Source organism: Coturnix japonica, chromosome 19 (assembly GCF_001577835.2).
Source record: "Coturnix japonica isolate 7356 chromosome 19, Coturnix japonica 2.1, whole genome shotgun sequence".
NCBI classification, from domain to species: domain Eukaryota; kingdom Metazoa; phylum Chordata; class Aves; order Galliformes; family Phasianidae; genus Coturnix; species Coturnix japonica.
In genome coordinates this window covers 8,688,175-8,703,033 of record NC_029534.1, presented here as the reverse complement: position 1 = coordinate 8,703,033, position 14,859 = coordinate 8,688,175, and the positions used below count along the sequence as shown (strand labels likewise).

At 40.8% G+C, this 14,859-nt stretch overlaps 2 protein-coding genes across 5 annotated transcripts; one reads left to right on the top strand and one right to left on the bottom strand.

Annotated features, from left to right (window-relative positions):
- The first annotated feature begins 1,935 nt into the window (after positions 1-1,935).
- On the top strand, positions 1,936-8,756 carry TEKT1 (tektin 1). 2 transcript variants are annotated; one of them, XM_015881128.2, is made up of 9 exons: positions 1,936-2,140; positions 3,493-3,611; positions 4,225-4,474; positions 4,963-5,128; positions 5,399-5,527; positions 5,970-6,113; positions 7,150-7,372; positions 7,946-8,142; positions 8,409-8,756. In XM_015881128.2, the coding sequence occupies exons 3-9, from the start codon at positions 4,285-4,287 to the stop codon at positions 8,566-8,568; spliced, it is 1,209 nt and encodes a 402-aa protein (XP_015736614.1). In that variant the 5' UTR covers positions 1,936-2,140; positions 3,493-3,611; positions 4,225-4,284; the 3' UTR covers positions 8,569-8,756. The 2 variants fall into 2 exon arrangements, with proteins under 2 accessions (XP_015736614.1, XP_015736613.1); XM_015881127.2 differs by lacking the exon at positions 3,493-3,611.
- Positions 8,757-9,267: 511 nt separating this feature from the next.
- On the bottom strand, positions 9,268-14,043 carry FBXO39 (F-box protein 39). Of its 3 annotated transcripts, none has more exons than XM_015881126.2 (4): positions 13,953-14,043; positions 11,307-12,520; positions 10,325-10,501; positions 9,268-9,557 (listed from the first exon to the last, which is right to left on the bottom strand). In XM_015881126.2, the coding sequence occupies exons 2-4, from the start codon at positions 12,342-12,344 to the stop codon at positions 9,429-9,431; spliced, it is 1,344 nt and encodes a 447-aa protein (XP_015736612.1). In that variant the 5' UTR covers positions 12,345-12,520; positions 13,953-14,043; the 3' UTR covers positions 9,268-9,428. The 3 variants fall into 3 exon arrangements, with proteins under 3 accessions (XP_015736612.1, XP_015736610.1, XP_015736611.1); XM_015881124.2 differs by lacking the exon at positions 13,953-14,043 and adding an exon at positions 13,027-13,106; XM_015881125.2 differs by lacking the exon at positions 13,953-14,043 and adding an exon at positions 12,665-12,768.
- Positions 14,044-14,859: the final 816 nt, after the last annotated feature.

The following is a 14,859-nucleotide window of genomic DNA, read 5'->3' as shown; positions in this document are numbered from 1 at the left end:
CAGAAGCTTTGAGTAATTCTGTTCTCAAAAAGCAATGCAAGTGACTCTCCATCTTATTCTACTAGCTGTAGATGAAATTAACAACAAAGAGAAAAGGATACACACTGATACCTAAGCAATGCAAGCACTGTCATAGCTTCAGTTCACTGACGATGTCTATTTGATTTTCACTTTTGAAAAAATATCTCCATAGGTGACTTTCAAGTAGACAAATCTATTGGCTCATCCTGAAGGCACTGCATCAGCTACAAATAGGTATTATTAAAGTAACTTTAAAATGGTAGCCCAAGCAAGTCCAAGGAATCTGTCCCAAACTGCCACTGGCAGAGATTTTAGACTTGCTGAGAGTCTATAGCATCTCTGCCTCTAAAAGTCCTGGCTTCTGACAAGGTCTTGTCAGAATAGATTACATGGTAAGTCCATTAAATCAGTATTCTTATCACAAGATATATGGTGACAGAAGGGGTGGAAACATTCTATGAACCTAGGAGATTCTTGTTTTTTTGAGCAAAGTAGAAAGAAAGTTCTGATTAGCCTACACATTCTGGACTGAGAGAGGAAAGAGGTAACATTCCAAGTTCCTCTTCATCTGCATTCTGGTTTTGATGCTGTCCAATGGAGCTCTGCCACAGATACTGACTGTGCAAGAAGCGGCACCAAATGAGTAGTGATAACTGGGATCATCACCTGATAAACCATGGATGTAAGCAGGGAAGAGATTGGGATACCAAAGTGTTCACAGTAAGAGGTAAAATGCATATTTGAAGTAGAATACACAAACTCATCATGCAACTCTGTAGCTGAATACCACACTCATTCATCTTTCCTCTCATCCCTACGAGTTAGTTTCAGTTAATAATCGGCTATAGCCACATGCTTTATCCTATTGCCAATAAAATGTGAAAAAGCAAAAAAAACCCTACAGTCATCTTTCACATGCACAGGTCTATGAATAAAGACCATGCAGCAAGTGTTTTTTGTTACTGATAATTAGTTCATTCATGTTATAAAATTCATCCCATAAATCTGGGCTTTTTAATCATATCTACTACACAGGTCAATTTACCTCTTTTGGAATAGATATATTATATACATCAAGACGCTGTGATCTTGGATGGTTAACTTTACACAGTGACCTGTGATTTATAAAGCATTACAACAGCCCACTAAACACACAGTTAAGTATTTCAGCAGCATTGGAGTTGGTTTTGACTTATGTTTGTGCTGTTAAATTCATTTGCAACTGCTTTGTTGTTGGTGGTGGTTTGTTCTTACATGTGTGGGAGTTTCAGTGTAGTTTTCAGTGCTCCCAGCAGTGCTGTCTCCGCAGATCAGAGTGGGAAGCGCTGTGCAGATCTCAGCACTGTGCATCTGGAAACACCCAGAGAGCAGCTGCTGCACCGCACCACCTTTATGCAACAGTACCATGGTGAAGAGAGCAGATGGTCCTGAGTCGTTCATTTCAAATTGTAACAAACATTAAAACATGGCTTTGTGAATTTAGGGCTGGAAATGTGCACGTTTTTGTTCACATGTTAATGTCCACGTCAAGATTATTACGGTTGTACACATCATCACAACGACCACTTGGGCATCAGTTTGGCCGCTCCTCTGGTGCTGAGGCAGAGGGGTGTCAGATGCCCGGGAAATCCCTCGGCCCCGCGCCCGCTCCACGCCCCTCCCGCTGCGAAAAATTAAGAAGCTCTGCGAAACGAGCGGGGCGGCTTCGCCACAGACCCCCGTGGACCCCCGTGGGCCGCCATAGGCCGCCACAGCCCAACGGGCTCCCGCAGCAGCGACACACGCACACAAGTCTAACCCCACGACCCTTGTTAAGACGCGCGTTGCGGGGGGCGGGCGAGGTTGTGGAGACAAACCGATTGGCTACGGGAAGTGAAGTGGCAGCTGCGATTGGCTGTGGGTGAGTGGAGGCGTTGCACCGCAAGGGGGAGGAGAAGGGTGGGCGTTGTGTGCTCCGTTACGGAGCGCTGGATCTGTGCCGGAGTTAACAAACCGCTCTAATTTCTTCATAAATTATCTTAGATGCTGAGTTGATTTTAGCGGTCGTTTGACGAACGGCAGCGCACTGTTGTCTGCTTCAGAAAATCTACTATGACTTAAGCCCTGAAAATCACCAGAGGTAAAAATCAAACTTTCTTCTGTTTTAGAATTTGCATTAAGGGACAAGTTGTATATTGAGTGTTAATATAAAAGCAAGTCAGCTTTTGTGGCAAATGATGAACAGCTTCTGGGTTTGTGACTGTAAACACAGCACTTCATGAAGGCTGTAGGTATTGGGTTCTCAGAAGAAAATCTAATGAAACCCCATAGGCCTCATAAAACCAACTGGATTACCTGATTTGAGGATTCACCCGTTCTTAAAGTGAGCATGCTTTAAGGAACATATTGGATATCACAGCATCTCAGTTTATTAGTAATTTATTTATTCATGGTTTTGCTTTTGTGTGACATGAAACGGAGTATTCTGAGTGTCTGTGACCACAGCTTCCCTCCCAGCCCCAGCCTCATTTGACAGATACTTATAATTCTCCTTGTTGGCATTGTAACACATTTTCTGCTGCTTATTGAATCTCTAGTTTTGCGTCCCCTCAGGCTAATAGCTTCAGTTTTGATGTCAGCCTTGTCTCCTGAAGCCTGGATGTTCCTTTGTCTCTGGAATACTCACATCTTTTTTTCTGAGACAGTGTTTCTTCAGCTGCGAGATCTTTTTGTCTTCTCTGGAGTATGAGCAGATTTCTATATACATGGCAGCTTACATGAGAAGTGTTGTGGCAATCAGTTTTAATGATCACTGAGAATTTAACTAGTGTTTGACATTATAGATTGCTTTCTAGCCATTGGTGCAAACAATAATTACAGTTGTTTTGCACTCTTATATCTTGGACTAGCAAAACATCTTTTGACTATTACCATTTGCTTCTTTATTATTGTTTTGTAGTCTCTTTGAACCTTGCTGGAAAATACTGAGAAATGCCATTCTGATCTAAACTGTGCTATGGCCATAACAGAAAGGGCTTAACTTTAGCATCTAATGTAGTACTTTTCTGCCTCCTCCATTTCTTCTCTCAGGCTCCTAGTCTTTTGTCCCAGGTAAGGCAAGAACATAGTTCCCATGGAGTGGATAAAAAATACCGCTAAAAATATTGTAAAAGTGAAGCTTTAGATAGGTACATAGCATAACTTTCATTTGATTTAAGATTTTTTAAATGCATTTCTGCCGTATGACCATTAAAACTACTGACCAAGGCTGTTGAAAACATTTTAATTAACATACAATAAGTTTTTATTTCTAAACAGACCTTATCTGGCAGTGGGTGAAAGGAAGTACTCCTGGCTTGTGTGTACTGTTCTTTCACCTGGTGTAACAGCAAAAGCTGGCTGGTTTGCTAGAAGCAACGTTGCATAGCAACCACTTTGTTGACCTCCCATGCCGTTCAGAGCCCCCTCCTGGAATAATTGTCTCACATTTAGAACTACACCGTGGTGCTGCTCTGGAGATAGAGACTGCACGCCAGCTGGGAGCAAACCTCACAGTGAAGGGGAACAGAAGATGTGGCTTTTAGCCAGAGTTTGACCTTGGAAATAATCAGGTGTGAAGCAGTATCAGTTAAGGAGTATGTGGGGGGACAAAGAGATGTTTTAAGGATGCCTGTGCTGGAGCATGGACAAACTATGTTGTGGAGGAACTGCTGTGTTTGTCTGGGGAGAGAAGTTGTCTCAGAAGCACTGGAGAAACATAGTGCTCTAAGAAGGAAGTTGATATTGAATCAAAATTCTGTAACTGTGTATTTTGGGGACACTGGCTTAACTGCATTAGAAACTTCCCTTTGTTCTTTGTTCTTGTTTAGCCCTCCCTAGACTTCTCAATTTTCTCTTTTGTCTAGTGTACTTTCTCCTTCAATTTTCTCATATTTTGCCAGTGACTGTGCTGTCAGTGTTGTTTTTGTCCACAGTCTACAGTTCATCCAGGTGTTAACTGTTACAATTTGCGGGACACTAATTAACTCTTACGTTTGTTCACATTTTTTAATTTTTTTTTCCCAATTTGCTGTGAATCTTTTTCTCTTCTAACTTCCATTTCCAAATTCTTGTTTCTTCACGCTTTTTTGAAGGTTAATGGGACAAGAATCTTTTCTACCCTCCTGGGCCCATCTTTAAATATTTTTGCTTCTGCAGCCAAATGTAATCCTACTCTGATTTCAGGTTCCACATTCCAAGAATTCACCTGTGTTATATGCAAAACCTTTCAAAAAAAAAAACAAAATGGCCAGACCGCTGCAAGCTCCACCCAAGTTTCTTCCTTCAGAATGGCATGTTGCAAACAAGATGCAGAGTGCCAGTACAGAGTCTCAGAAATCCAGTTCAGAGCGCTTAGTAGCTGAGAGTCGAAGACAGGTGGATGAAATAGAAAAGACAACTCAGAAAACCCAAAGCAGCGTCAACAAGAAAATAGGTAATCCCACATATACTTTTCAAGTGTCACATGTTTAAGAGGGACTTAGAAAATTACATGATTGTGAGTAAGAATATATGTCCATGGCATGTTATCTGATCTCATGGAAATGTCAAGATATTATCTAAAAAATATTTTTAGGTGGATTCTTTATTTTGTATGAAATGATCACAGAATCACCAAGGTTGGAAAAGACCTACAGGATCATCCAGTCCAATCATCCACCCATCACCAATAGTTCTCACTAAACCATGTCCGTCAATACAACGTCCAAACATTCCTCGAGCATTGGTGACTCCACCGCCCTCCTGGGCAGCCCATTCCACTTCTTTTTCAGAGAAGCAGTATTTCCAAATGATGTCTCCATACATCATGTCCAGCACTAAATTCACATCATAATGAACTCATTCTATTTCTAGCCATATCTAAGAAATGACAAACAATGCGCTGGCTTATATTAATAGCTGTTTGAAATGTTCATTCTGCAGAACAGAGACTGGAAGAAATAAAGTTCTGGAAGCAAGAATTAGATAACAAACTTGAACAAATTGTTAATGAGACAGAGGTACTGTTAACTTTCAAGATCAGGCTGGAGAAAGCCTTGGAGAGCTGCAAAGAGCCCCTTGCAGTTTCCCAGAAGTGTCTCCTGAACAGGTGAGATTAAGAAGGAAAACATCCAGGGAGAGAAGAAAATCTTATGTAACAGACCTTTAACAAATACTTAAAACAGTGGCAAGCTAACGGCCTGCTTATGCAGCAGTCACTGGCTGTTTTTTTGTTATAACATTGGAGAGCCAAGCCCATAAAGGCAGTGTTTCCAGAGTGGCATAGAAAAGCTTTGGATATAGAATGCTGGGCTTTACCTCTGTTTGTTAGCTATAGGCATTCTAATAATGTGATTGATGGCTTTTCCTCTTTATTTAGGCAAAGACGAGCTGGGACTGACTTGGTACTTGATGAAGTGGAACGGGAACTGGTCAAAGAAGTTGAAGTTCTGCAGGGGGTGATTGCTTTGCTTGAACGTACATTGGAACAAACCGATGAGCAAATCAGGTGCAGAGGCAAAAAGTGTAACCAAATGTGGGTTAGCTGAAAAGTAGGGCAGTCATAATACCGAGAAGTTACATCAGGCTGAACATTCAGCAAAGATTACCTGCAGTGCTACACAGTTACAGAAGTCCTGTTCTAATCCATGAAACTTGATAATTAATTCTTAGAAGTTCTGTTAGAACTGAAAGTACTGCTACATGATCCATGACCTCAGGTTCCAGTCCTGTGGCTTTATTTTAATGTAATTTAATAGTATAATTTCTAATTGATTTATTAGGAGTTTGAACCATACTCTAGGTCTTGGGACGTTGTAAATAACAGTTTGTGAATGAAGAATTTTGTGAGCAGCATTTCCACTGCCTAATGTTCCATTTCTCACATGCGTGTTAGGGAGACTTGTAAATGCCTCAGCTTTGGCTGAGAGTGCGATCACTTCTTCTTCTAGACTAAACCGTGCCGCAAAATACAACCTGGAGATGGATGTGAAAGACAAGTACACAGCTTTGATGATTGACAGTTACTGTGCTAGCTTGACGAACAACTCTCCTGATGTCAGATACCCTGAAAAAACAGTGAAAATAGGAGGAAAGTAAGTGGTTATTTAACTCAGTGGATATACATTAATTATACTGCTAGGAAATGAACCATTGCAGTAACAGCAAGATTAAAGTAACTGTATGTAAGACAGACTAGCTGTTCATTGTTCTGTTGTAGCTATGTATTTTTTTTTATACACTGGTGAAATGAGCCACAGTAATCATATTTCCAGTGAATTGCTGCTCATTGGAAGTTTTTGAGGCTCGCAGATAGCCAAATTTCTCACATGGCTTAAACCCAGAATAGATTCACTGATCTAACTTTCTTTCCTCTCCCATGGTGTCTAGGCAGGTCAAATGCTGGACTGAGGCAGATGAGGTGTGAGGTTTAATTAATCTGTCCGGTGTGCATATTTTGTGTGAATTGGTGTGAATGGTTTAGATGAAGAAATACCTACTACAAAACAACAGGCCAGCAAGAAGAAACAGGCTAAGTAGCATGCTTGGAACACCAACAGACTGCCAGCTCTTACCGCTAGCACGTTAGTGTCCATCAGCAGGTTGTGTAACTCAGACCACACCCAGAACAGCGTTTGCTGCAATACACAAATAACGATTATTAAATTACAGGTTTATATAGATACCCATTGAAACAAAGAAGTCTCTGAGGGACTTCACAGAGACCTGCCTGCCAGCCACTAGTTGACAGATACCACTCTCCCCTTCTGAGGATGGGCTTTCCAGCTATTGCTGGAAGTGACTATGTAGGGGTGTCCTGTGAGCACAATTAATGTGTGCATAGAAACTTGGTGTTAATAATACTAGCAGAATTGTATTACTAGTAACACCTTCACTGATGAAAGATGTTCCAAGAAATACTAGTTATTATGTGTGTGCCTACTTGTCCATATCTTTCCTCCCTTTTCCTGCTACAACTTAATCTCAACAAAGTTGTTCTGAGATTGTAGCAAAATAAATTTTTATTTTTTATTTATTTATTTATTTTTACACTCGTGCTTGGCTTATGGAGTAATTATAGATTAATGAAATTGCAGATTCTGCCATTCTTTTATTTTGAATCTCTTTCAGTTTTGTTAGCCCCGAAGACTGGATATATTTCTCAAAAATAAATGTTGAAAAGGCTGACAAGCAGAGAAACAATTCAGTGGCACTAAGGACGCTGATTGACAGCATCCTCTCCCAGACAGCAAATGACATGTGCAAGCAACGTGAGATTGTGAATATCGCATTTAGAAATAGAGTGAAGGAAGTCAGTGATGCCAAACACAAGCTAGAGACACTCCTTGCAGTGGTAAGTTGTAGATCATTGGTGAAAAGATACAAACAACGAGCTTTGGTTATCAACCAGTTTTCTCAGTCCAGTGTACTGAGGTGTCTTGAGCTACTGTGGTTAAGAATTTTAGCTTTACAATACTGGCAACAGCTGGAACATTCCCCGTGGTCCCAGTTTCTTTTAACAGTCATCTTAGATTTCATTAACTTACCTATAAGTGCACTGCTATTAACATGAATTTCTTGAGTCAGTCAATCGATAGAAGTATTCTGGTAGACTTCACTGAAGTCAGGATTTCCCTTGTGATTTTTAGATACGTAGGGCTGCTACAGGTTTTTTGCAATTGTGCTGTAAGAGCTTAATGGCTTATAAAATCAGGGCCAGCGTGTTTGAAATTCAATACACGAAAACTGTGCTTGAGTTCTAAAAAGTAACCACTGAACTTAAAATGATATTGGCTACTCACTAATCATAATCCTGGACAACCTTTGTGAAAATCTGTTGATAAAATAACACCTTAACATAATGAGTGTTATTACTGTGATTACAGCTGTACTGTAGCTATGCTTTCTTCTGTTGGATTTGTTAAAGGTGATGGAGGAGATTGCCTCACAGGAGGTGAACATTGTAGCCTTAAAGAAAGCAATTGCTGATAAAGAAGGACCTGTTAAGGTGGCTCAAACCCGCTTGGAAGCAAGAAACCATCGCCCTGGTGTGGAACTATGTTATGACACAGTGCAATATAGGTTGATGAGTGAAGTTCAAGAGATTACAAACAATATTCAAAGGCAAGTGGAAATTATGAGAAAGTGGGGAAATCTGTGGTACAGTTTATTTGGTTAATTAAATAGTCAAAGTAGCACTGGGTCCCAGCTGTTCTCCATGAAATTTTGAGACATGCTTTTTCCTTAAGAGTTGCACACTTTAAAGGATACTGCATGGATATTATCTCATTTTGAATCCCTGTCCTTGTTTTTTCACTTGGAATTATTTTTGTATATGACAAAATATCTATGTATTTTCAACTAACTTCTGGCTGTATTTACCCTGTTAGGTTAAAGGACACACTGGCACTGGCTGAAACAGAGCTGAAAGGGCTGAGACGTCGACAGCTTTCCCTGGAGGAGGAGATCCAGATCAAGGCAGATTCGTTATACATTGATGAGGTGCTCTGCATGTCGTTGAGAGAGTCTGTTCGCATTAACAGCTTTTGAAGTCACATTACTGGACAGCTCATGCTGAGATTTTTATTGACAAACTCCAAATTTATTGATTTGAATTACTGCTGTCCTCATTCTAGATGTGTGAGGTAACTAACACAGATGTAGTATTTACAGCTAGCACTGTGCTCTAAAATGTCTGATGAAATCTCCAACTTGTCAATAAAGCTCCAGAATAAGGAGTGTGCTTTCCATGTTATCTCAGGTACAACCAATTTTGCCATTGAGAGGTGTAGAAGTTGCTAGAGCAGGAGTTCTCTCACAAGATACTGCTAGGTGGTCAAGTGGGAGTGTTGACTGCCAGGACTAGCCACAGTATGTTGTTTTTTTCTGCTGAAGAACTGGGCACAGTGTACATTAAACTCAATGGGAACTAGGGAATGATGATGCAGTGGAATGGAGTACCTGACTGCATCTGAGTCAAGGTCAAGCCAAGGTTGATTTGGGGATAATTGTTTCCTCACTCCCTGGCTCAGTTTCCCTATTTGTAAAATGGAAAGAAACAGATGGGCCTCATTGATAAGATATTTGAAACTCTGCAATGGGAAATATTGAATGAAGACAAGGGCCTTTTTTTTTTTTTTTTTTTTTACTAGAGGTTGCCTACAAAGGCTGAGAAGGAGCTCGCTGCTGCTTCTGGTTCTGGTGAGGGTAAATAAAAAAATGGCAATAAGTGATTCTGGAGACATAGGAGACTGGTTCCCAAATCCAATTTTTTAATCCAAGGCACAGTAAAATTGTCCTTTGCATACAATCACATCTCCCTTTCAGAGGCATGCTGACAAGACTCAGTTCTCTTACTAATGCCATCAAAAGGATTTATTCATCATTTGCAGACGTAACTCCTTGTGGCTTTATGGCAGTGGATAGGCAGTGACAGAATAGTTGATCTCTGAGTCAATCAGATTTTTGAACTTCTTGTAAATACTGCGCAACAGCCGCTCCCCCTCCTTGGTCTCCTGTCGGGATGTGTAAATCCTGACCTGTGAACATGAATGGCGGTCATGTCTCTCAGATACCTCTCAGTCCATTAAAGCTCATCGCAGAAATAAACCTTTGTTAATACTGAAGAATATAGAGAAGCCAAATTCTTAGAATAAAATCCTAAAAATCACTTATAGTTTTCACTTGGTTTAGAGTGAAAACTATGACTCATCTCCTGCCAAAGAATTTTTGGGAAGGGGAAGGTTCCTTTTACCCTCACGACTGATGCATTCTTGGAATATGCATAGCTCTGGATCTAATACATTTAGAATCCAGCAAGCAAAATAGTATGACAGCATGGTTTACACCAGCTGCATTTGTGGTGTGGCCCACGTTCAGTACAACATCCGTTTTTGGTGTGATGTGTTTATATCTTTTGTTTAATGAGATGCAATTGCCATGCTTCAATTTAAGCGTAGATCCAAGTACCAGGCGAGCATCTGGGTGAAACAGACAATCCCTAGCTTAATAAAGGAGGTGACAGAGGGGACCCATAGACTAGTGGAGTCCTGTGGAATGGTTGGTGCTGGTTACCAAATTTACATAATATTCTGTAATATTTGTACTTATGGCCTAGTAGGTTGTAAAGACCCATTTCTGAGTGGTTCTCAGGATTATTATAATGCTAAAATGTTATATAGGAAAGGTAGTTATATTAATGTTTCCTTCTCTAACCTTACTGCAGGATTATGGGGACCTCAGCATTTCTCTGGATATGGAGGAGAGGAAAGTAGATAATGGGAGTTTCTGGAGCACGGAGTCTTACCTTTATTGTAGTCAAAAAGCATTTCCTTTCTGCACGATTATGTAGCAATCTTTCCATGAAAGTGATGCTAAGAAATGCCCAGACTTTCAGAAAATACAACTTCCTGCATGATAAGATAAGCTGCAGCAGCTCATCATCCAGCAGCTCATTGTCATTGTTTACTTCAAGGGTTAATTTCTTCAAAAAGAAAGAACATGGTCAGTACTACAAAACAAAGCTTGCACTAGCTAGACTTCAAGTGTTTCCTAATTTTACCAACAGAAGTGACTGGCAGCAGATCAGCTGTGTACCTTGACATTAGCAGAGAACCGTTTTTTCATTATGACAAAAATATATGCTCCGCGCTCCCATAGATATGAGCTTCCTGTGTACATTGCATACCATCCTAAGAGACAGACAACTTCCAGTGGGTGCTATACCCACAGCTCATGCCACTATACTATTTTGCATACCAGAAATAATTCAAGATAAAAAGTAAATCCAAAGCTAATTTCTAGAAAGCTTTACAGATCTGAGATGTCTATTGAAAACTCTGTAGAGCATTAGGCCGTAGAGAAATCTGTCAGTAACCATCAGTTTTAAGGCCATGTGCTTCCCTCAGGCACGCACAGACTTGATGCTCGTTTATATGGGTCAACTGTTGAATACCTTTCATGATACATCCTTGATGATGCCAAAATGCTTTGACTGAACAGCTTTCCTACAAAAATAATGCTTTCCTGTCTGAAGGTTCCTTTTGTTCACAGCTGGCTTTACAACCATCAGTATTTTTTGAGTGTTTTAGCATTTCATGAGGGCAACCTGACATAAGCGACATTTGTAAAGAACAGCATAATGGACATTATAACTGGACAAGGACAATCAGTTGAACTGAACTATATAGCTGGTACACTGGATGGCTAACTCCTACGGTTATGTAGAATGCCTATACAATTACTTTGCTTAGCTTTCTGCGGTGAGTTGTCATGACTACTTGCCTTACCTGCAGCACATGCCAGTAGGCTGGGAGGATGTTGCTGAGGGTAGGTCTCATCATCCATTCTGGGTCTCTGAAATAGCAGCTCCGTAAACTGATGCTCCTGACCGGGATCTCCGCTAGCAGGATCCTGGCTAGATGATCATGCTTCATGACTCTTTCGAAGTAGAAGTTCACATTCAATTTTGGGGCTCTTTTGGCCAAGTTGGCCCATGACATTCTGCAGACCACTTGCCCATGAGGGTCATGGATATGACATTTGATATTCAAGGTGCACAGGGAATGAGCACAGTTCTTGCACAGAATGTCCAGCAGTTGATCAGAAACACAGTTATAATTGAAAGTTAGGATAACCAGGTTGTGGAACTTGGACACAGCATGGTGGAACACGGTGCTGCTGTAGACAGGAAGATGAAGACTGAAGAAATCCTCGATGTTTATTTCTGATATAAAGCTTTTATTAGTCAGGCAGCTCAGGGAATTCAGAAGCTCACAGCCTTCTTCCAGGGTTACTCTCGCTCCTTTTAAGTTGAGATAATTAAGCTGTTTGCTCATTCTTTTCAGAAAGGTACCTAAGTTTTTGATAAACTGAGCCCTGACTATGTTTTTCCAAACCAAGCGGTCTAATTCCAGATGCTTGATGCTCAAGGACAGCAGGCGACAGTTACACTTAGCCAAGTGTGAGAGAAGGCCTCTCATAGACACTTGAAATTTTCTGGTAAAGACAGCACTGGAAGGATGCAATAACTTGACTTCAAGGTGTTCCAAATACTTGCCAAATTTCTTGACATACCACAGTGCAGTTTCAAATTCAAATGCATGTGTCCTTGATGGTTGGCCATTGAATGTGATGGTTCTGGTTTTCCAGAGGGATCCTGAGTACATGGCCTGGTTCCATTTCTTACAGACCAGTGCAGCTCGAGATCTGTCCTTGTCATCTAAACAATGGAAGACATGCCTCAGACAGACGTCAGGTAAATATGCCCAGTAGCTCTGCTCAACCTCACCGTCCTCATCCATTGAAGAAACACTTCTTGACAACATTTTGGAGTGCAGAACAAAACCTAGATGAAGGAATTTGCTGGATAACTGTCTTGCAATTCCCAACAGAACAGCCTTTGAAGCAAACAGCTAAAAGTTGCCTTTTTTACATCCCAAAGTGATAGTCCTTTCTATGTCTCTGTACTCAAGTTGTCAGGATCCAAGTTCTTGTGTCTAACCTAAATCAAAAAACGAGTAAAAAGCAATCATAGTAAGAGCATAGGACAAGTCATTGAACATTTTGGCTTCTTGTCTGACTAAACAGGGAAATGGTATGATGATAGAGCAGTTGTTGCAATTGATAATGGTTTGGGGCCCCATACCTAGTGTTCTGGGCTGTACAGAGATGAACAGTAACCTGCACAAAAGCAGTGCAAATGACCATTCTCAGACCTTCAGAGTATTTTGTCAAGAAAACCTGAGGTAGTCCCCTGCCATAGATGAAAGTACAATCCCTATTGAGTGGAATAAGCACTATAAGCTGCTCTATCACTTTGCTTAAGCAAGATGTTCAGCCATTTTCCTCCAGTGGACAGGAAGGATAGTGAACAGGAGACCAGGTATAACAGTAAAATACAGAAGAAAATAATCATACTGCAAGAAATTACTAGTTCAGCTCTCAACACTAGACCCTAAATATTCAACTCCCTGAGAACCTTTTCAGATCTGACTGATAGTTTCCCACCTGTCTTCATGATTTATTTCCTGCACCTCCTCCTGCCCCTCCCTCCCCCATGTTCAGTCATTGCTATGAAACAAAGAGGTAACCTTTGTGACATCACAACTGAATTTATTCTAGGGCAAACAAAGCTGACTTGAACCAAGTTAGCTGGGTTGAGGTGAAGACACTGGAAAAGAAAGACTTGCTTGGTCATCTCAGAAACAGAAAAATACAGGCCACAATCTATAGACATAGGTGCAGGCTGTATGTTTGGTATTATCACTTTAAGCCAGCTGGATAAATGATCAGGCAACTGAGCAGTAAATATCCAAATAGGGATGCAATGCATTCCATATTTCTTTACTTATGAATTGCAAACTTCAGTTGTGAAATGCAAATTACCTTCCACATATCTGTTTGATGCTTGCTTTCACAAGACCTTTTATACAGATCGGGTACCAGTTGTCTCTGCCAACAGCCATGGGGAAAACTTGTATTTTGTTAGTACTTCTGCAGTGAGGCAATAACTCAAAATAATGGTACTTCCTATTTCTACAGTGCACATATTACCATGTTCACTTGACAAATCACTGCTAAGCTCTTGGGAATTAAATTTAAAAAACAAAACAAAACAAACAAACAACAACAACAAAACAAACAAACAAACAAACAGCTAAGGATAGTGAACTATATGATCTACCCCAAAAATCAAGGCCTAAATGCTGGTATGACCAAAAGACAAAATAACTAAAAATTAGGTGATGCCAATCTTTAAACAGTCTATCTTTCCTCCTTTGTATGAGAAGTTTCCTTGCTGTAGTGGAAATGCTGTAGTGGCCTGAAGCAATGATGGAGCACATGGTGGGAAGGCAGAGCCAACCCAGGGGAGCTCATGCGCATGCAGTGTACCTGAATGACCAGGAGGGCTGTAGCCGTGATCCACCTCTTACCTAGAGCTCATTTAAGGGTTGGCAGTGGAGGTGAGGGTATCTTGCTGGAGATCCCTTCCTGTGGCTTTTCAAAGGCAAGCAGCTTTTTTTTTTCTCCTTTGTTCCTGTGACTGCTGCATTTGGGCTTGTTCTTGTTTGCTGCGGCTAAAGACTTTGCCACCCTACTATTATTGCTGTACTTTCCATTATGTTATAGTGTTACAGTGTAACAAAGTTGTAATGGATGAAGATAATGGGTACCATAAGAAGATGAAAAAACGTAGGTCTCTTGAGAGCCTGTTTACAACTCCAAAGGCAGCTGTAATATTTCTCTTTTCATTTTATTAACGGGCTTATGAGGGCAGGCTGACTGCCCAGTTCAACTTTGCCTTGCTGCTTCCCTTTTGGATTAGGGCTATTCCGTCACACTATTTCTGCATTAGCATGCACCCTCTGTTCTATTAGCACCATGTCTTTTCCTAGCTTCTTTCCCTCTTGATACAAAAATGCTAACTCAAAATCTAATCTTTCACCCTTATTTAAGTGCTCTTAAGTCATGGGGTTGTGATTACTAGCTCACCACCCTTGCTATTTAGGTCTTGCGACATCCCTCACCCCACAAAGAGCTTTGTTTTTAGTGTTTTTTAATTACTTTTGGCCTGTCTAGATTTGAGAGGAATCTTAAAATACAGTGTTTCAAACCGAATGTTGCAGGCAAAAGGAACCTGAAACCTTTCCTACATAGATGGAGGTTGGAGGCAAGGGGATGTACACTGGGACAGTTACAGATTTGTTGTGCCTCTTCCTATCTGGAAGCCTTAAAGTGAATTGGTAGGAGGAAAGAAAAAAGCAAAGGAGCGTCCATGGCTGTAATACCGAGAAGCACATTTCTCCACTGCGCCTCACAGCCTAACGGCCACCGCGCTGC